The 23,414-nt window shown below is 39.8% G+C and overlaps 1 protein-coding gene across 1 annotated transcript in view; it reads right to left on the reverse strand.

Annotated features, from left to right (window-relative positions):
• Positions 1–23,414, reverse strand: part of NPAS3 (neuronal PAS domain protein 3) — an 821,118-nt gene that overhangs the window by 57,151 nt on the left and 740,553 nt on the right. The window contains exon 7 of the mRNA XM_012724628.1: positions 6,873–6,991. Coding sequence (XP_012580082.1) covers positions 6,873–6,991 — 119 coding nt within the window. The remainder of the gene's footprint in view (positions 1–6,872; positions 6,992–23,414) is intronic.

Raw genomic sequence — 23,414 nt, forward strand, 5'->3', positions numbered from 1 at the left:
TCTTGGGCAAAGAGAAAGCCTGGACTTCTTACCCAACACATTTTACACGTTCCTAGCAAACTTAGAGCAATCATGGAGTTGTGCTAGAGGGCAGGAGATTAGAAAGTTTGAGTACCAAAAATTAATCAATCCTCAAAATGTTGATATCCCCCCCAATAAAAAAGCTTGAAAGAGAACTTAATAGAAAGAAAATGGTGCGTATTAGAAGCCAATTGAACCCAGGGTAAATGATGCTAAAATGACTGTTTTTCATACTCTACAAGAAATCCTCAATTGTTGGCTCAAGGGAGTGCTGGAGGTGTGGTATAATTGGGTTTTAGTAAGGAACTGGTAAAGGTGAATAGTGTCCTTGCAGGCAAGATGGAGAAATGTCTGTCAGAATATGGTACCATTATCTGAGTTCATAGTTATTCTGATGGTCACACCTGAAAGACACTGATGTCAACTAGCAAGGTCTCTAGCAGTATGTTATAGAGCTTGATACAGTCAACATTTTTCATTTATCAAAAAGAGAGCCCATACAGTTCAACTCAACTAACATTTACTGAATGTCAGGCACAGGGAGAGTTCTAGGTGTGCCAAAGGGAGAAAGCAGAAAAAGAAAGTATCAGTGACAGGGTAGCATACTGACTGAGCAGAAGGCATTTGAAATCAGAGGATCTACGTAATTCAATTTGCCATTTATCATTTACATGACCTTTGACAAGTCAATTCATATTTCTATGCTTCAGATTTACCTATTTTCAATATTGAGAAGATACAGATAATCATCTAGAAGAATGACTGTGAGGTTCGCATGAAATTACATGAAAGTATTTTATCAAAACAGAGAGAAGCTGCTTAATTGAGCCTGTGTTATCTTACTTGACCTACAGGAAAATTCTTTGGATTCTATACTGTTAATAGCTACACTGTACAGTAGAGAAATTGAGGCTCAGGAAACTGAGTAAACCTAAAAATTACTATTTTAGTACAAAAAAGGGCTGAGAGCATCAGGGGAGATGAAAAAAGAAGTGATGCTCCAGTGATACTCGAGTGGTGCCATATTGGTTGAATAAGAGTTTCAATCATGCATCAACCTGGCAGACAGACATTACAGGAAAAGAAACAGTGCCGTCAAAGCATAGCAGGGCGTATGTAAGCATGCTTCAGGAAAAATGGCTGGACTCGATTTATTTCTGCATCAATATTAAGAGATACAGGAAAGAATGATGGAGATGGTAGTAGGAAAGTAAGGTAGGCTCTGGCCACCTTAGATCAACACTGAGCATTGGTATCTTAGGAGCAGAATAGGTGAAGATTGCTGAGGCTTTGGAAAGATATTCCAGGAAGCAGGTTGCGGGATAGATCAGATAAGTTTTGTGAGAGGCAATCTGGGAGTTGCTTACACTGGATCCAGAAAAAAGTATTAAGCTGGAGGGATGGAAATAAAAAGCAGATGGAGTCAACCAGTTTGGGCAGCACAAGTGCCCAAGTGATGAAGAGGGCAGGGTGAGTGTCAGTATTGTGGACTTTATTTCTTAAAGAAAAAAAACACCTAAGAACTAAAATTCCGGATGACTGAAGTAAAAAGCAGTAATTCCATTGTTTTTTGATGCCATCTTGGGACCTGTTAATAAACACTTTCTATCAAATATATATCTGCATATGATAAGCCTTAAACTTTCAGTTTACCAGCTGAATATTTGAAATTGGGAGTCCTTTTCTTTACAGAAAGAAAAGACCAGTGAAAATTGTTCTCAACCGCATATTTTTATTATCAGGTATACTTTTTACTGAGAATTATTATTTTTCCCATCTGCATGAGGGGATCAAAATGTAGATCTTAGTTTTATACTTTGGAAATTGAAGAGTTCATGTCTTTTGCTAACACTATTATATAATTGGGAGGGAAAGGAAAGGGTTATTGTGTTATTGCTGAACTATGTTCTGGAAGATGTACTAAGTTGGTTTCTTTTTTTTTTTTAAAAGATTTATTTATTTATGCATACAGAACTGGGGTACAGGCCAGAGGCTCAGGGGCGGCGAGAGGCTTCACCAGAGATGGAGTGGGGAGCAGAACAGGCAGATCGATGAAGTACACTGCTGAGGGGAGCAGCGGGCGGGCCAGGAGAGGTCTGCCGCGCCATGTGGTCACCTCCGGGGCAGGCGGGGATCGAACCCATGTGGAAGCGGCCCCAGATTCTCAGTGCTGTTATTTAACCCGCTGCGCCACCAGGGAGGACCCATAAGTTGGTTTCTTAATAAGTGTTAAGGATGTCATCCTATTAAATGTGATTCCGTAACCTGAGATCACTGGATAAAACTCAGGGTTTAAGAATTTCCTGATGCAAAATGAATTTACCTCAGAGAGGGCCTGAGATTATTATAGATTTCACCAAACTGTTAAAAGAATATGTAACACCCAAATAAGACATAGAAATTATGAAAGTACCATATTCCAAAGAACAGATACAACCATTGCATTTTTAAAAACAAAGAAGGGGAGTTTGATTTAGAAGACATCAATGTTGTGCTTCCAGGAAGCAAAAGAATTTCTTTTGCTAATCAGCAACTTCTACTTTTTTTTTTTGTTTTATTTTCATTACTTCATGATTAGATAGATTCTTAAAGCAGAGGTAAACCAGCAGTCCTAATAAACTAATGAACCTGCAAATTATTTTCTTTATATTTTACAGTTTATGCCTCTACATCTTAAGGAGCCTGGAGAGATTTCAGATATTATTTAGTTCAATACTTAGCTACCGGCAAATTATACCAAATCATGGGTGGCTGTTTTTAAGAATCTCAAGGTTCCCCAAGCTGTCTTGTAGTCTGTGCATGTCACAGCAGGAACTTTCTTAAATTTGAGGATTTTTTTGCCTCTGTGAGAGTTGGGACATTCAACATGCTATAAACAGATTCTTCACTCTGTGTTTCCCAGTCCATGATACTCGACTGTGCCAGCAGAGTTGGGACATAATGTGTGTGGACAGATATTCTAGAGGTGACTCAGGTGCTGGAGGGCATTTAAGAGTAGGTCAGAAAACTAGCAGTTTTATGCCAAAGGACTCCAAAACAAGCACTAAAGAGGCAACCCAATTACTTTAACTCTTCTAATTTCCCTGATTACATATCTCTTTTTACCCTGTGCTAGACCTTGTAAGTTCTCCCAGACATAGATCTAATCACGAAGGCAGAAGACTGACACACTGCATTTTAACGGGAGACCTATGTTAGGCTGAAATACGTGGCCACAATGAGACCTAAACATAGAGACGTGAAAAGTGGCAGGTCCAGATAATGGGCCACTGTGGCTTCAAAGCAAATGACAGAGAACCCACGGTCAGTTATAACTGGGCAACGTCAATGGAGAGGGCAGCTTTCCCGAGGACTATAACAACTGTCAGCAGCAATTTAGACACACTGTCTCCCTGAGTGAGCAGATAAAGACAGCACTTCTTTGCCTAGAGTTCGGTGGATATTCCAGTCCCTGGAAAGGCAGCTGAATATCTGCACACTAGTGCTGTAGGCTGTGCCGAAGCACAAAGGGAAGGTCTTAATCAGGCAAGAGAGTTTCCTCTTAAAAACTTGTCACATGTTGAGGTTCAGTTTACACTGAGCTTTTCTGTAGACTTAGTGTCTTATGCAGTGAAGCAGAAGGGTGTAGAGAAGGCAGATTCTGGGCTCTGACTGCCTGGACCCACCCTGGCTCCTGAGCAGCTATGTCAGAGCCACGTGAACATGGGCAAAGCACTTAGTCTACGAAATCCTCAGTTTCAACGCTTGAAAAATAGGCATCAAATTGAAGGTAAACTTTGAACGATGCAGAAAGGATGTTTTTAAAATAATGTGTGAGCTAAGTGAAACACTTAGCTCAAAAAATAGTGTTTGGGCCAGTGCTTGTCATAGAGTCAATGTTGAAGGAGTGGCACTTGGTCACTGACACTTTGTGTCATACCAAGACAGGGCAGCAGTTAAAGTGATAGGAAAAGGCAGAAAGGATCATCTGCCCAGGTCGCAGAAATAAATGGAAGAAAAACAGAGGTCTGTACTAAGCAAGTTCTAACATCTTGAGTCTATAAGTGATAACAAAGATGTATCTAAGGACAATAATTTATGGGGAATATGGGAAGTATGGAGAAATTATCACTGTTTTTCTTTATTTGTGTTTATTGTGTGGTGATGGGGTGATTACCAGTTTTATTTGAATGTTTTATAAGCTCTTAGATTTACTTACTGAGAATGAGTAGATAAATAAGGATGCTACTCAGCTGTGTCATGTCAAGGGCTCTCAGCAGCTTTTCCACTAACTTTCAGACAAGGTTAATTAATGAGGCAAGTTCATTGTGGAGAAGGAGGGGAATAGCCAGATCTGTTGGATGATTCATCTTATCGGGGGCCCAGCAGATGAGTCAATGATTAGATTAGCAGGTCTGGGAGCACTTCTGGGAAGGCCTGGTTGGAGATTTCATGGTATCTGGAGATAGACACACTGATGGCGTGTGGTCACTTTAACATCATTTGATTTGATGGAAACTGAAACAGCATCTTTTCCAATTCTGGATATTCAAAGTTACACGTTTTAATATTTTCTGAAAGGCCCTGTCTTAATGCAAGGTATCTTTAATCCTAAATGCAAGGAATTCCAGAAATACTTTTATCCTGTACGATTGCATGGTGGCCCCGTATCATTCATCACTTTCAGGTGACATGTCTCCTGCTCAGAGAGAGCTTCTGAGCCCCTTCCATTTAAAAGGGCCCATCCGAGCAGCCCCTCACATTACTTTGCTCTGTGTACTGCATACTAGTGCAGTCTAGTGGTGAAGTGCATGGGAGTGCAGCCAGCCTCCCAGAGTTCAAATTCATCTCTGTCCCTTAATGTGTAATGTTGGGTTTGCTAATCAAAACTCGCTAGCCTCAGTTTCACCCCTAAGTGGAAACAATAAAAATACTTTCCTCTAGGACTGTCGTGAGGCTGCATACACAAGTATACCACACCCAACATACTGTAGTGCACAGAAGGGTTAGCTATGATAAACTACATTACCACTTTCTGGAGTCATCTTCTACTTGTCTGTCTGTCAGATCTATTCTAATCTAAGCACCATGAAGGCAGGAATTTTTATTGTTCCATGATGGGTTTTCAGGAGTACAGACTCTAGTGTACAGGCTCTAGAGTAGGAGCTCAATAAATACTTGAATGCATGCATGACCTGTCAACACTGACATTAGCTTGTCCAAATCAGGTCACTTAACAAAACAGCTTTACTGAGATGCTCGGGTGGCAGAATAAACAGAACCCTTAGCCACATGCTCTCAGTTTAGGCTGGAACTCAAACAACTTCTTCACATGTTCCACATTTTTGCAAATCCAAATTTTTACTTGCCAATCTTTAGTTTGTTAAAAAGTGATTTTTTACTGACAATTAAATTCTCCTATATTATACTAAATAGTGTTTTTTCCAAGCTGCACTTCACTCTCCCACCCTCCTGGGAGTCTCCCAACCCCCTCCCCCTGACAACCTTGGAAAGCAGAAAAGACAAACTATGCTGATACACAGAAAACAGCTGAAAGGAGACCCTATTATTCCTTCAAAACACGAAATGCAGAGAAGATGTAGCAGTTCAGTAAAATGGATCACTACATCTGCAGTCTGCATCTAGAATTCCAATGCTACACAGTAAACAACTAATAAATACTCTAAGTTTAACAAAGCAGGAAAATTCGAAATGGTCCTCCAGATAGAGTCCACTTTCTGTATCTATATGTGGCCAACATCTCCCTTTGTAGCAGCTTCACTGTAGGTGGATCGGCCCAGGTGCCTCAGCTGTTAAAGGTCAAGGATGCCCTGCGTGCACCTTTCAGACTGCAGGACAGCTCAGCTAAAGGTCGTTCTTGGAAAGGCCTGCTTCCCTACCTTTTTTTTTTTTTTCCTGAAGAATTGTCGTCAAAGAGCTCTAACTTTTATGCAGCTGTTAGTCTCCTAATGACTTATGGAGGTTTTGAAGGCCTGATAATAACAATTTTTGCATGTCTGACAATGCAACAGTCATCCTAAATTCTAAAATTGATGAGAGTTAGGTTGCCAAAGCATTTCATAAATTTCAGAAGTCTTCATTTATATGTTATAGTAACTGAAGGATTGAAATCTCCTAAGATTAGAAGGCTTTTATATCCTTCTAAAATACTGTAGTATTTTAAAAAATTTTTATTTTCTTATAACATTGTTCATTTTTGTACAGTGATTGGTTTGCTCCCCTAATGTGTAGTCCCCATGTCCTTAACTTTAAAGTGATGATAATATAGATTATGACTCCACACTTGGTCTGTGTTTTTGTGGGGGAACATTTGTTCTGTCTATTAATAGTCTAGGTGTGTCGACTTATTATGACTGAATGGTCAATAACTCATTTTCAAGGGGAGATTTCTGATTTCCAACTTGTTTTTCCTATTTACATATAAGATGCTATTAAGATGGAAAAAGTCTTTCTCTAGAGAGAAAGGGGAGAGTGAAGGGGGGAGTGGGAGAAGTGGAGAAGGAGGAAGTGGGAGAACTGTAAGGGCAGTTCTAGAATGCTCATCTCAAGGACTGACATGAATTTGGTACACCTTCATCAAAATGAATTTTGAGCAAGAGCTATAACACTTGGTGTATTACTGCTAACAAGAATGTTAAACATCAGATGCTCTACTGAGACATTCAGCGAATCAGCAATGTCTGAATGTGAGAATGAGAAGTGGAATAAGGCTCCTATCTTAAGATAAAAAGAGAGCCCCTTTGGGCTGCTCAACATCACATATTCATGACGTGAACCAAAAGTACTAGAAATGCAAATAATCTGGAACTGACCTGAGACAGAATTATCTCCCCTTCCAGTGCCCAACTTACCTTATATCCTGATGACTTGATGTGCACACCGCGTTTGGTCAGGGTAGATTTCATTCGGATGAAAAAGGATCGCTCAAGGGTGTTGTCAGTGGTTAGCAGACTGGGGCTGGTCGACTCCACTGAAGAATACAAAAATACATACACTTATGATTTAGATCTCTACACAGCTTCTCATAGTTATTGCTCAGGTGCAATCCTTGAGTTCACTAAAAATAAATGACTGAAGGGTGCTAAGAGCGTAGTAATCAATTTGCCTCATTTAGAAAATGTTTACTTTGCAGAAAATAAAAAAGAAAAATTAATTCATCCAAGGTAACACCACTGCAGTTTCTAGCAAGAACTTTTGAAGACTTTTAACTTCTTATAGCTCCCTAAATGAGGTCTAAGAGTAAGCCATTTTAGCACATCTTGAAGCTAGGTAACTGCATTTAGGACCCCATAGACCTATGTGGTTAACCAAAATATAGGCAAAGCTATTTCTGATGAAGGAAAGGAAGATTTTTTTCTTTGCTGTTTTTGTGAACCCCTTGTATCATTTGCCTAACAGAGTTCTGAGGACCACAAACCCATCAAAATTGGGTAGTCAAATCATGGTCAGTATCCTAGTCCTCCTGAGTTGGTTTCCTTCATTAGGGAGAATAAGGAGCATGAGGTCTTCAGCTGATCAAGGGCTGAGATGGGATGGGCAGACAAGGTAGAGGAAAAAAACTCAACTTCCCATCACGATCAGCAACTTGCCCTCATCCCCCCCATCCAAATGGGAAAGTGTGTCTGTTTTCCCATCTTTACTGGTATGAGAACATAATAGTCTTCTCTCTTAAACAAAGTAGTTATTCCTTTTATATGGTTTTAGATTCAGTAAAGTATGTTTCTATTTATGAAACTAAAATGGTGATTTGCAGTTGTGCTATTCTGAAAACACCTTTTTGCAAACAGGAAAGGAGGCAAGGTATAGCTCTTTAAAAATAAAGTACCTTCAGTAAAGGAATTAATTTGGGGGTTTTCAGCCTGACAAACACTAATTTTACTCTTCTACAATACCTGAAACTTTTCCTTATGGTAAAGACAAAATTGTCCACAGCACATAGAATTTCTTTTCTCTGTTGTAAGGATAAAGAAACATGCATAGTAAAAAGATTTAAGAATTAACTGTATTTGAAAAGAGTTCAAAATAAAGACAAACAGGCAAAAAACCCTTCAAATTATAAAGAGGATTCCATATATTTCTAAGGGAAAGAAATCTTTCTCTTGAAATCAAACCCGATGCTTAGCTGAAAGGAGAAAGGCTGCCACAGATCCCATGCTATTTGTGGTCTGGGATGTCTCTTGGATTTGTATTGCCTTAATAAGACTTTATTTTCCTATATATATGGCATGTCTATTTTGGGGTGATGGAACCACTGACAAATGTCCCTTTCTTATGCATCTCTCTTAAGATTTTCTCTCTCTCTTATTTTAGAGAGCATGGATCTGGTGTCATTTTAAATGTACAGCTTTTTATCACTCGAGGGAAAAGCAGAGCCATGTTATATTTAGTACTTTCATTTCTTCTGATTAAATATGAATTACTATGAAATTTTTCTCATCATCTAACACGCCATAATACGCCAACAGCTTTTTAATACACTATATAAGCACAAACTTCTGCTCTAAGAGTTTAATTTGCCCCTCTAATCCAATCACATCAACCTTATTTCTCTTATCAGAGATTCCCATTTTGAATTAAATGAGCTCATTAGTTTTAATCAAAAGCAGAGAGATCAAAACTTAAACGTAAATGCTTTAGATCAGAACTGTCAGTCAGCCGTGCAGTTCTATTTTACTAAAACACAAGATCAGAGACCCTTAGAACCAATTTTTTTCTCGTAAGGGATGCCGAGAGCTTGAAGATGCTATATCCTTTTTTTTTTTTTTCCTTCCAAGGACAGATTATACATTTAAGGTTAGACTTAATTTATAGCAGTTTTTCATCCTGGTGGAAATGGAAAAGTATGCCAATCTACTGTTGTCCCTTTCACATTTATTGGCACTGGTCCACAGAGACTTGAAGGAACGTGAAGCCATCAGAATCCATACCACAAACTCAGCCTTAAAAATTCAGCTCTGTTCAGCAAGATCGTGTTTGCAATAGCTGAGGAAAAATGAAACTTCCCCGAGAAGTGAATATGTTTTAGGGCTCAGGTCCTGGCTGCCCCCACCCAGTAAGGAAGGAGCCAACTAGCTGTAGAAGGGTAATTCAGGGATCACTCGAGATCATGATTGTTTGCAGCGTGAGGAGCTGCAGAGTAAAAGACTCGGGGTGCACACGAGAGACCACAACCCGGGTGCTTCTCACTGGGTGACAAAACACGAGACACAAACTCTGCAGTAACTGTGGAGGTTGAACCCTACATTCTGCCCTGAGTAAGGTGACCAGCACAGTGCCCGCCAAAGTGCTCCTCCAGCATTTGCCTAAACATGCAAGGGCAACTTTAATTAAACCCTGGACAACTGGTGTGAGAGGAATGCTCAGACCAGGTTTACCCCATTGAAGCTGAGATTTAGAATCTATACTGGTTCTCAAGCTTTATTTCAAGAGTGCAGGGGTCTTAGGGGCCATGGGGTGAGGGTGGGGTTCAGGACAAGAGGCAACTGCAGAAAAGGGTTTGATTTCTGATGCGGATTTCTGCTTAGATCTGTCAGGTTTCCTAGTGTTTTTAAAAAAGATTCTATTTATGCATACAGAACAGGAGTCAGGCCAGAGGCCCAGGGGCGGTGAGAGGGTTCACCAGAGACAGAGCGGGGAGCAGAACAGGCAGATCAACGAAGTACACTGCTGAGGGGAGCAGCGGGCGAGTCAGGAGAGGTCTGCCACACCATGTGGTCACCTCCGGGGCTGGGGCTCAAACTCAGGCTGAAGTGGCTGTGGCCAGTTCATAGTGTTGCGCTTTAACTCTTTGCGCCACCAGGGAGGGCCCTGATTTCCTAGTTCTGAGGAGAGGGGCGGAAGTAACAGGCTGCTCAGTCTCCACACTCACCACAACTGGGCCACGTTTCTTCAAGGGCTAGCACGTACACTTTGGTTCTCCCAGCTCTGACAATGGTGTCTCTCAAATAAAAAGACATTATCTGCATGTGACAGATGAGAGCAGCCACATTAGGAGGGAAGCTTTCAAATGTCAGGTGAGAAGCATGATTTTGATGAGGGTGCTACTGGGAGAGCCGCCAAGGCAGCCTGACCTCGGTGATTTGCGGCAGTTAGTGGAGAAGGGGGGTGTGAGGGTACGTTAAGATAGGATGGAGTAGTGAGGAAAATATCTTTCGTACTGGTGCTGTAGAAAGATGGTAGAGGGCCCCTCCCTGGTGGCGCAGCGGGTTAAAGTACAGCACTAAGAAGCTAAAGCCACTTCCGCATGAGTTCGATTCCCGCCTGCCCTGGAGGTGACCACATGGCGTGGCAGACCTCTCCTGACCCGCCCGCTGCTCCCCTCAGCAGTGTACTTCATTGATCTGCCTGTTCTGCTCCCCACTCTGTCTCTGATGAAGCCTCTCACCGCCCCCTGAGCCTCTGGCCTGTACCCCAGTTCTGTATGCACAAATAAATAAACCTTTAAAAAAAGAGAAAGAAAAACGGTAGAACCAGAAAAGTCCCTTTAGACAGCAAATGGTTTCCTGTGAGCTTTCTGGGCCAGGTCATGATAGCTGCATGTTCTGCTGAGAAATTTGGGAAATTTGGGATTCAGAGAGTCTATCTGCTATTTGCCGCATAGGAAAAATTTATGGGTAAAGATGGAGTAAGTGGTCAAAGACCTGATGTAACCAGTTTTGACTATAAATTATAAACAAGGCTGCTAAGAACAAAGACAAAAGTAAGATCTACTTAACTGAAAGTTGAGGAATCAATTTTTGCAGAATTCTCTCAGGGGCCTCTATTCTTTATAAAAACTAAATTATGTCCATTCTTGAAATGCCATTTTTTGCATATTTTATAAAATTTACAGAACAGTTTACAGCAAAAGTAATAATAATTATTACATTGGTGAAGATCACCATAATATGTTATTCTATGTCTGGTATTGAAGTTGTTCCTTCCATATGAAGTCAAGGCAGGACATGATGGGGGAGAAAGAGGTGGCAGAAAACTGTCTATTTCCCAGGGCCAGATGCATCTTGAACACTTCCAATATTTTCTCCAGGATCTCTACAAGTGCACGAGGCCAAAACATAGAGGGTCTTTCTTCGTGCACTTCAAATGCTTTCAGTGCAATGTTAGTATCAGAGCCCTTCACTTGAAGGGTTTGAATGACTGAATTCTGATGTGCGAGATGGGGAAAGAAAAATTAAGATTGAGAAAACATTAGTAAACAGGCATTTTCTTTAAAGGAGAAGAGGTGTTGGGACAGGTTGTTGAGATATAACATTAAATATACTTTTCCACTTCATTGACTAAACGAGTTAGTTATTCCTTTTTCAGATGTCCTGTGCATCTGAAACAAATGAAAATGCCCAAAAAATTCCAACATCCAAAACAACTTGCACAACACAAGGAGAGGAACAAGGAGGTGACGTTGGTTCATTTTGCAATTATCTTGGTAAAGCCAAATTGTAACTGCATATGCTGTCAGTTTTGGTAGATACTGATCTATTTTTAGAACTGAAGAATGAGTATGTGTCTATGAGAAATTTGACAAGTCGTTTCTTTTCTTAGAAAAGTCAGTGTAGCAAGGAATTGGGGTTTCTGGCCAATAGTTGGTGAGGACTTGAAGTTTCCTACTAACAGCTATACAGTGTGTTTAAAGGTTACCCTTCTTCCTCAGTCCTGTGTCCTGAGTCTATGCTCTTACTGACATCTCCACCTCAACCTCAGGAGAGATCCTGAGCCAGAATTACTCACATAAACTGCTGTTGGATCCACATCTGCAGAAACCATGTGAGAAAACTTTCATTTTTTAAAAAGATTTATTTATTTATGCATACAGAACTTGGTTATAGGCCAGAGGTGTGGGAGCAGTGAGGGGCTTAACCTGAGACAGAGTGGGGAGTAGAACAGGCAGATGAACAAAGTAAACTGCTGAGGGGAGTAGCGGGTATGTGAGGAGAGGTCTGCTGTGCCATGTGGGTGTCCTCTGGGGCAGGGATCAAACTCATGCTGAAGTGCTTTAGCTTCTTAGCACTGTGCTTTAACCCACTGAGCCACCAGGAAGGGCCCAAAAACTTTCATTTTTTAAAAAGCTGTCAATATTTGGTGTAACAGGAAGACGGATAACAATTATAAAAACCATATATGGCCGCACTTCCCTAAACATGCCCCATATCATCTGAATTCTGAGCTGACTAGGGTCGGGCCTGGTTAATGCTTAGAATGGGAGTTGTTTTATAAAACAGCTGTTTTGATTTGTGATGATTATGTGCCTGGCTGAGACTCATGGGAACGTGAGGAGTATATCACCCAGTGTGTCAATACCTGGTGAATTCACATGTTCAGGGGAACTGACTTCAGTCATGAATTTTGCAAGTAGGGTTTATGTTTTCAAAAGTAAATGCTCAATTGATTTTTTTAAAATGTGCAATTTGCAAAAGGTACTATCAACAGTGTCATCTATAAGACTGAAATCTTGAAAGACCAACATGTTATCTTCCTTATCTTTTGTTGTGTCTGTTTCCTGTTCTTCTCATTCTCTGCAGGTGCCTAGGCACTCATTTTGCATGCTGAACAAAGCTTATATATATATATATATATATATATTTAAAAATGTTTTACTGAGCCCTCCCTGGTGGCGCAATGGGTTAGGACGCAGCACAGCAAGCTGGCTGCAGCCACCTCAGTGCCAGCTCCATCTCCGCCTTGGACGTGACCCACATGGCATGGCAGACCTCTCCTGATCTACCTGCTGTCCTCCTCAGCAGTGTACTTCATAGATCTGCCTGTTCTCCCCACTTTGTTTCTGGTGAATCCTCCCACCACCCCTGCACCTCTGGCTTGTACCCCAGTTCTGAATGAATAAATAACTCTTTAAAAATATATATTAAAATGTTTTACTTCTCCCTGAACTTTCTCATACCAAATAACTCATCTTAAGTTTTTTTTTTTTTTTTTTTTTTTTTTTTTTTTTTTTTTTTTTAAGACAAGAGAATCATTTTGTCCTTCCTGTATTCCTCTCTAAGAAAACACTTTTCACAAAGTGTTATGTTGAGAGTCATGGACCAGTGGATCTGGTAGTTAAAGGAAGACTGGCCTGATTTCCTTTAGAATCAGAGAACTTTGTTCTCTGTCCGTTGGGAGTTGATTTCGTTCCTTCTGCCCTGACCTTTCCTACAATTTAAGGCAACACTGAAGGAGAAGATGGCCCTCAGCGCACTAGACTAAGCCCCTCGGCCACTGATGACCAGACACTGCCCACCTCCCTCGCGCATACAAGCTGCACCACAACTTGTTTTCACATAAATAGTGTCCCAGCCATTAAGCTCCAGCTCAGCATTCCGTCTCTATCAGCTTCAGTGCTTGCTCTGGAATACGATGAAAAAAACAAATTTATTTAAGTCTCATTAGGGCTGATTCCTGCTCCCACTCAGTTGTTCGTCTTCAGCTTTGTTTAGAAACTTGTGAATCATTAACAGAAACTCTAGAGCATAGCTGTGAAAATAATTGTGGTTCAATAATGATGTCATAAACTTCTTTCAAAGTAACATTAAAAATAATCCGCCAAAATAAAGAAGGAAAAATACAATAATTTGCCAACTCCTGCCACCTGTCAGCAGCACAGACTCCCCGTAATCTGAGCCTGCCACAGAGGAGAATCACAATGCCAGAGGTTGCCTTTCAGGTTCCCTGCGCCTGGCAGGGGTTGCTGCTTGGTGAGGCTGTCCCCTGAGGGAGAGGAGAGTGTTTGGCTGCTCCCTGCTGCTCCACAGTTGGTGTTTGGATGATACCACTCTGGGGAAATACACACAGTGTCAGAGTCAAGCTGCTACCAGTGGGTGTTTCTATATACAACTACTAAGCAACGAGGAGGTTCAAGGCGAAAAACTGGTATTGCAAAGAGAGCTTTTGAGAGCAGGACATGCCTTGCGAGGCGGCCCGGTCCACAGCAGGCTGTGTACCCCACCAGACACGCCATGGGAATACTGCAGCATTTTAAATCTTTTTGGAGCCTCCTGTAAATGTTGCCACTTGAGGGATCTATTCTGGGGGAAAATATAGTCTGTCCTCCAGGGATGCTGCTCGGATTCCATTTCCAATATTGTGTATGGGATCGAGTGTGGCAATGCTTTTATCACTACTATAAAGTGCTTATGAGCCAATTCCTCGTATAAAACATACTCAATAACGTTGAGGCTCTCCCCCGGCCCTTTTTGGTTTCCTTCTACTCTTTCTCTTTTACTTTTCTCTTTTCTTTTCTTTTTTTTTTTTAAAGACAAACTTGATGTCAGACAAAGGGTATCAGAACTTAGTCTTTGTAGTATAAAACAAAATAACAATACATAAACACCTTTGCGAAGGCAGCTCGAAACCCCATGTTTTCTATTAAAAAGTCATGTTCAATCTTCACTGTTGATAGAACCGAATAGCTAACACAGAGAACATTGTATATCAGAAAGGTCAATAGTTATTATGAGCTACAAATATATTTTTTTCCATCCTTCAGGCTGTTTAGCGCGTATCACAGCATGAGCAGCTGTCTTCTTTAATGCTTTTAAAATTAGAATCCCAAAGAGGAAGAAAAAATTATGGTTGCAATGATTGCTCTTTGCTTCTGTAAGTTTACTTTAATATACTATTTTATATACATGGATCTTCCATGCAGCCTATCCATGGGACAGTAACTGGTGGTTGGTGTTGAGCTGACCTGCCATGTTTATTTTCTGAGCATTCTGGCCAAATTTCCACCTCAGGTGCAGATGTTGTTGGCATACTGTATTTTAAGATGGAGCTATATAGAAGAGTCTGGCTGCACTCGCAAACACACACATATGCATTCTGTCTTTTTATTGCTTTAAAGCTCTCTGACTAACTGCAACAACACCATGTGATGAGAAACAGTTATGCAGTGTTGGCTGAAAAATGAGGCGGTGATTCAAACCATTGATACACAAAGTCAAACTCATGTAGGCGTGTGGCCTGAGAGCAAACTTTTTCAATTTTTAACATTGATCTTCTGCTTATCCCTAGGACTTCTTGTCTTTAGATAGCACATGGCCCGAAGGTGTATACATTTTAAACTGCACCTATCAAATGTTTTATTATAACTCACTTATTCTTTATTCATTTAAATCAAATACTTATTGATGATCTATAATGGGCTGAGACCATCATAAGAGCACAAACATTTTGGAGCACGAGCAAAAATATATATGATGATTTTGGGTAGTGATACATATTATAAAGGACAATGTGGACTAGGGCTGGAGATGAGGAATGCTGAATTTGGTGTGTGGTCATGGCGCCTCTCTGAGATGGCATTTGTGGGGAGGCTGGCGTAGAGTGGCTAGCTGGGTGAAGACAGCCCACCTGTGCTCACGATTTGCACCTTGACCTTATGACTCCAGTCATGACTTACAAAAACTATCATCTGAGCAATGTGCACTAGTGACAAAGAAATACTAGCAATGTTACCCACTGAATTATTGTCCAAAATGGAAATAAATTATTTGTCTTCATTGTGTCACTTGACCTGTGGGAAAAGAAGGGAGGTAATATCTCAGAATTGTCCATTATGCCCTGTGCCTTTCCAGATTTGCCCACTAGTGCTGCCAGGTCTTTGGGGTCTCCAGAGCCAGCAGTTTAAGTAGAAAAGTGGCATAAAGATTGAAAAAGTAAATGATCGACTTTCCTTTCATGAATTTTGGTGATGAAGCTAGGGCCTGAGGATGTTTGCAGATGGAAAGGAAAGAGCTCAATGCCATCTACCTTGCAAATGCTCATAGAAGAATTTAAATCCTAAGTGTCATTTAAATAGAAATAGAGAGTGAAATGAGGGGAGGAAAAAGAAGGCTGCGAGAAAGAGAGGAATGCCATGAGAATGGTGAACTACTAAATTTTAGAGAAGCAAAGGTTGCTTACATAAAAAAGTGGTAGAAGAGAATTGTGAGAAGGAAAAAAAGCAAGTGTCGTTGATAGAGTAAGAAAGATTGCATAGTGGCTAAAATTTGAATGGTTTGAATTTAGCAGCATTAACTTTCTAGGGCACCCTAATGATAATGACTTTGTGGTTTTTCTAGGCAACACTTACAATCATGAGATGTTCCCAGGTGTGGGAGCACAATGGAAGGAAGGAAAGTCAATGGTGGGGGGTGTATGTGAGGGACTCCCAAGGGTTAAGAGATAGGCAAAAACAGTAAGGCAGAGACAGACAGTTCCTGATGACCTCACTCATTTATGGACTACACATAACTGAAAAAAAAAAAAAAATGATGTACAGCAAAAATAATTAGCTTCCAAATAGTATACTGGTTACAGGGAGCTGGGGGAGGCTGGCATTGTAGTTTTGGTGGAGGGTGAGTGAAGCATTGCACATATGGCAGTGTAAAATTGTACTCCCCAAATGATGCAGTCAGGGCCCACTGACAAGGTAATAAAATTTGAGAAAAAAGGAGTGGGATGATGAGTAGCTCCACTGACCATACGCAACCAAAAAAGGCAAGTGACAGACAAGAAACTGACAGAGTGATGAGCTAGGGAGATGGAAGAAAATAGAGGGCCAGGGCTGAAACCACCGAGGGCAGCCAAATTATGGGGGCTTTGTTCAGAGAGTGATTTGGGAGAATGTTGCTTATTGCTTATACTGAAGTTTTTAATGACCATATATAAATACATGTGTATATATTTCGATGTTCACTGGACATTTGGAATAAGAAAATAGTAAGTATCCCCAGTAACCCTTTCATGTCAGTATTAACACTAACATGCTTTGTGGGTCATATTTACTAGTAATTTATGTATTTCAAAATTGGGGTCATAATTGTGTCTCTCATATCTGTTAATGTTAAAAAAAAGTTCAAATGGGCTCTCCCTGGTGGCCCAATGGGTAAGGGTACTGCAAGCTAGCTGCAGCAGCCTCAGTTCGAGTTCAATCCCCCACCCCGGAGGTGACCCACAATAGCGTGGCAGACCTCTCCTGACCCGCCTGCTGCTCCCCTCAGCAGTGTACTTTGTCAATCTGCCTGTTCTGCTCCCCACTCTGTCTCTGGTGAATCCTCTCACTGCCCCTGTACCTCTGGTCTATACCTCTGTTCTGTATGAATAAATAAATAAAAACAAAACAAGACAAAAAAAAAGAATGGTGGGGCTCCAGTGGCCTTGGTTGCAAATCAACTTTTTTAAAAATATTGTGTTGATGTTTGTCTGTACTAATACATCAGTTTAAAAATATGCCATTTTTTACAGCTGTATAATGTTTCACTGCATGGTGATTAATTTTTTAAAATTAATTTCCTTTCAATTTTCTTATTTCTTAGGGTGGATTTCTAGCAAGAAAATTACTGAGTCAGAGAGAAAGAACATTTTTCTTTTGAAAGCTCATATGTACAAACTGATTCCCAGAAAAGTTGTGCTGTGTCAATTTACATGTTTATCAACAATATTTGATGATGATCATAGTAATTGTCATCATAATTTTTATTTGATAAAAATACTAAATTAGCAGTAGGTATGAAAGCAGCACTTTACTGACAAACTATATGTAAACACATGTGCTTAACTTCCATTTTTATTCCTAATGAAATTAACAATTGTTTAATACATACTTATTGCCCTTTTGAATGTTGTGAAGTCAATCACATATTTATGTCTTCTATTTTCCAACTGGGTTTTCATACTAAATTAAATTAAATGAGGAACTTACATAATTTAAGGTTACTATCTTTAACTTTTGTTACTAATATTCCCCCATTTATTTGTCTTTCACTTCTGCTGATGATGCACAGTGACACAGTACACATTTTAAAAGTTTTATGTAGCAAAATCTAGATTTTTCCCTTTAGTGACGTCTTTCACTGCTCTTATAACTTGGAATGCTTTTCTCATTTTGCTTTAAACAGATGCTTGGGATCTTTACAAAGAAGCACAGTTAAAGGTCAAGATATGAAGACTCCCAAGGTAGGTAAAAGCATGAGTTTGTGGTTTGGCCAGGGAAGTGTACACTAGGAATAGTACCTAGGAATAGTACCTAGCCTGGACACCCTCACCTGGCATCTCATGCCTCCTGGAGGAGACCGCGGCCCACGGAGATTGCAGAGTATGAGCTGACGTCACGGTAGGAGGTAGGTGAGTGATGTGGGTGTTGACACTGATAACAGTGAAAAAAAAAGAATGCTATTTACTTTGAAAGGGGCAGTTGGTAAAAGATAATGTGGAGTGATGATGGTGTGGACACAGCAGAGGGAGCAAGTGGGTGGAAGGATGGACACACAAGATTCGTGGCCTGTACTCCAGGGGGTTCCAGAGTTCTGGCCTTGAAGGAGAAAGGTTTCAATAAGGGTGAAGTCGCAAAAGAGGAGCTTGTGGAAAAGCTAGTGCTGTGAGAGTTTATTCCTAATTAAGATTGTCAGGTAAAATGTAAAGTACCCTGCTGGGCTTGAATGTCAGATCAACAATGGCTGTTTTCTTCTTTCAAATTTAACTGGGAGTTCTGTATTTTCATTGCTAAATTTTGCAACGTTGCTTCTTGAAGAATGAGTGGCATAATAGCCATGTGGCACAAGGTGAGGCATGTGGGAGCTCAGTCATGGGGTCAACACGAAGGAAGAATGGAGAGTTCAGAGGCTGGTCTGAAATGTAGTTGTCTGAAAGAGAAAGTTCTGTATGGCCATAACTTTCTGACTGGAGAGTGTTAGAGAAATAAGCAACAATTGAAGATCCAGGTGAATATTGGTGTGATGATGTGGCTTTTTCAAGTCTGCCTTCTTTGCTTCGGGCCTAGCACAATGTCTGATGTTTATTTTCTTGTGGCAGAGAACCTGGGTTGTAGTCTCACACATATCTCCTAGTTGTTATCTTCTGCTAATTTATTTATTTATTAATTTTTATCATATAGAAGCAATTTCACCAGACATTAGAATATGTTGGTTTTATTATGGCTCTATTCCAATACATCTTAAAGTGGTTATTTTTCAAAATATTTTTATGTAGAAGTACTATGTTAAATCCATCATTGATAAAGGGGTGAGGGCTATTTATTGGGGAATTAGTTATTTATACTTTGTGATAATTCACAGAAGCCAGAAATGGGAGATACCCTAGTAATTATCTATATTTGTTATTTTGCTAATGGATATCTATTTTTGACAGATTTAATTAAGCAAATGTACTCTCTCTGATGATCTCAATAGTTTCAGTGACCACTGCTCCATCTTAGTACCTGAATAAAGTCTTTTGTAATCTTTTGTAAGAAGCAGACTTGCTTTACTGGAGGAACATAAGATTTTATCATTCTGGTCTTGGTCAGCTAATAGATGTGTGGCATTATTTCTGTATCTGAATCTGACATTGTTATTTGTGTATTATAATATTTTGGTAAGCTTCATTTCCATATCAGAGCTCAACATTAGATTATTTGTATATTTTCTTTGAGACGGCATAATCTTCTCACATGGTAAGTACAAAAAAAGTCACTTTTAAAATCCATTTACCTACTTGCAATTAGCTGTGCTATAGAATTACCCTGTCTTTATTCATTAAAAAAACAAACAAAGGCTATTGCTATTGGTAATAGGGAAAATGTGGTAGATACGGCCTTTTCTCCAACTGAGTACTAAGCAAAACTATTAGTTCTTGTCCCTTCCCCTGATTCACATAGAACTCTGATAACACACTTGATATTTTTAACATCCACAATTTCGCATCATAACAGATGGCTTCTGGGTCTAAGCTGTGTATTCTATAATGCCAAATAAGTATTTAAAGAACTAGCACCACATATTCCTCGTTGCCTGGCAGCTGAACGCAACCAATGCATTTGTCCTAATTGTTTGGTGCTTAATCCTCTCAACTGCAGGGACTCCAGGTATTTATGGTTGCCCTTGCTCTGGGTCTTCAATTATTTGACCTTATGTGAGAATGAATCTATCTATAACAGTAGGCTGTCCTTTGCCCATTACTCCATTTTATTATTGTATTTATTACTAACAAACTCCATTTGCATGTCATTAGAAAGTTCTTAGTCTGTTTCAATAGTTTGAGAAGCTGCATTTTAGAAAAGACATAAAGGTCCAAATCACATATATGGAGAAAATACTGCTGTGATGTTCATCCTCATGTGTTCCTCCTATGACCCGTGTTCTCAAATTTCATCTTTGTTTCAGTTCTAAGCAAAAACAAATACATCTAAATAAGATCCCCTGAAAGAGTAAATGATGTATATGCATAAAAATTTGAGATTGGGTACGTTTTACTTCTGTAGAGAGACTTCAGAATGTTTTCTACTCATTGCACAAAGAATTCATAGGTGATACAGTGATGACTAATATTAGTTATTCGCCTTGGAGGATAATTTTTAACTCTCTTGGTAAGTGTTGCAATGATTTATTATTGCTAAAATCAGGCATAGTAAAATTATAAGTTAAATTATTTTATTATGAGCATCTTGAATAAGTTTATATTTAAAGCAGAAACTAAATAAAGAAAATAACTTAGGGCTTTCAAAATAAAGACCATCTGTGTTGCCCTTTGAAGTTTTTTTGTTGTTGTTGCTGACACTAATAACCAATATCAACAAACCTTTGTCCAAAAGTGGAATGCTCCACTCTGATCAGTAAAATAGTAGTGTATATGTAAATAATTTAGGGGTAGACAGAAATAGCCTTAGAGGGGTACAAGGGCAAAGAAGAAGTCATCACTCTGCCATGAGAATTAGTTTGCTTTAAGAAGAATATCCTTTCTTACATGATTGGAAGTTTAACGTTTTAGGAGATGTGTGCTAGTTTGAAAATGTGAAAAATATCAATAAAAAGCCTTACAAATTTGACAAATATTTTCTTTTCTCTTTTGTGGCTTTGGGAAGAAAGAGGCATTTAGGTACATGCAGAACATGTAATCTCAGTAGGATGATATTCTTGGGATTTTCTATATATATATATATATTTCCTACATTGTATTTTCACTACTCAAGAGCCCTGGCTGTTATTTTTTTTCCTGAAGTCTGAAGATCACCCCATGGATTAACAAATGATTGAGGATTCTCTCTTAAAAGACTCTTTAAAAAACTGTCAGAATCAGCCTGAGACAAAGATTTATTATGAACTATTTAAAGGGCTTAATATATGTATCCCCAATGAGCCCTTGGAGCAAACTAAAAAGGAAGAGAGGAATTCTCAAAGAATAGGGAAAATTCTCCAATGCCCCACTTTCTTCACACCATGATTACTGTTTACTCAAAGGATAAAATGCCTCACCTGTCATACAAAGTCTTCAGAAGCCACAGTCCTGCTGATGTACAGTAAAAACAAAACAATGAAGACCGACAGTAATGTGCTTGAGAAAGGCAGCTGTAATTTACTTTCTAACCTGTTCACTAACACACTAATGTGCCTACATCTTGTAGCAAGAGCTGATCCCTGACCCACACAGCAATCAAACAACCACCCGAGTGCTAGCTGTCACAGAAGCTGGGACTGTCACCTTAATTATATGTTCCTGGATAACAAACCTTCCCTTAATGAGCAACTTTTCTCCTAGGTGTTTTCTGGTTTACCCCTCTGTCCTTGAAAAGGCCCACTGCAGATCGCTGCAGTTGGAAGCATATTCATAAGCATTCTTTCGAACAGGTAATAAATACCACCTGAGCAGACTGTTTGCTTTAGGAGAATGTGCCAAGAGATAATTAAAATTACAGGCTTGCACTCCTGGCAGGCTCTAGAGAAGAATCACTCAAGACAGAAGGGAAACTTCAGCGAACTTAGAACTAAGCTTTCTCTTTTCATATTAGTAATAATAGTTAGTATTATTGTAATGACTATCTTCTTTTCTTTAGGATTATATTTGGCAATGAGATTCCTCCCACCTACCACCCACCCCTTGCTCCCCTTTAACTGATCAGATATTTGCACTAGTGTTTCTTCTTCCTGGAGAGGGATTTCCTTTCTTCTCATTGTAGTATCTCCAAATTCTGTTATGATCCTCCTGGGAAGTTTTACCCATACTTTGAGGAGAACTTGTGTCTCTCTGTGAAGAAGACTTTTAGCACCAAGTACAGTGAGGCAATCTGAAATACACAGATTTATTTTCTTAATGTCACCTGCTCAGTGCCAGTTTGGGGCTAGTCCTCCAGCTCAGTAAATAGTAGAGGTGGTGAGTCTCTGCAGAGAAGGGAAGAATTCGGAGGCCAGATTTGTTGGTTCCACTTTGATTTTATTTTAATCTCAAAATTCTGCTTTTCCTTTAAATCGGTAGATGAATTTTTCTGTGAAATAGCTGTCGTAATGTTTGGTAAGACATCTACCAGTCACATGTATCTAAAGAACTCTGGTACTTACTTCACACGGCCATACACATTGGAGTATATGGACTGACCTATGTGAGTCGCAGAGGCTGGCACATAATAAATGCTCAGTAAATATAGCTTTTATGGCTAGAGTGGTGTGGATAATATCTCTGCAGATTGGTTTCTAAATATTATTTTGAGGTTTAGTTGGTGGATCAAGGGGCAGGAAAGGAATAGTTTCCTGGGTTTCAGAGCAGAAGATTCATTCTGAAATACCATCACTGGATCCAGTGGCAGGAATGTGGCTGCAGACACACAGGGGTGGTGTGACCTGGGGCTGGACTGTGCCTTGGAGTCAGGAAATTTGGCTTAGAGATTTGACTTGGCAACCAGATACCACTATGGTTTTAAGACAATCATGCTTCCTTTAATCTCTATCCTGTTATCCCAGTGAAGAATACAGGGTTGGTCTTACCTACCATTAGGAGGTTATTGGGAAAATCAAACAAATCCATGTGAAGGCAAGCGGCAAACACTATTGAACTGGCCATGAGGTCTTGGTACTGAAATACCATATCAAATGTGATGAATCTCATGACTATATTAGAAAAACAAACTATTTGCAGACATGGTTATTATTTTGTTTTCAGAATTTATTCACTAATATTCCTGATCATGGTTTGGGTCAAAAATTTCAGAAGTGGATAGGTATCATGAACCTGACTGCAAGAAAAAGAATTTTTTTTTAGATTTATTTTTATTCATACAAGAAACTGGGGTGAGGGCTAGAGGTAGGGTGGATGTGTGAGAGGATTCACCAGAGACAGAGTGGGGGGAAGAACAGGCAGATCTATTAAAATATACTAAGAGGAGCAGTGGGTGAAACAATTGAGGTCTGCTGCACCATGTGGGTCAGCTCCTAATGGGGGATCGAACTCATGCTGCAGTGATGGTAACAGCTTGATAGCACTGAAACTTAATCCCTACACCACCAGGGAGACTTTAACTCTTGCACTAGGCTGTGTGTGCTACAGAAAAAATGTGAAATGAGGAAATGCAAATACAAAAACTTATACAGGACTAAAGATTAAAAGGGAGGGAGATGAAGACTAGTAAGAAACTAGAGAAAGAAAACTGAAAAGTACTA

This window comes from Condylura cristata, unplaced genomic scaffold, assembly GCF_000260355.1.
Source record: "Condylura cristata isolate star-nosed mole 26May11 unplaced genomic scaffold, ConCri1.0 scaffold00013, whole genome shotgun sequence".
Taxonomy (NCBI): domain Eukaryota; kingdom Metazoa; phylum Chordata; class Mammalia; order Eulipotyphla; family Talpidae; genus Condylura; species Condylura cristata.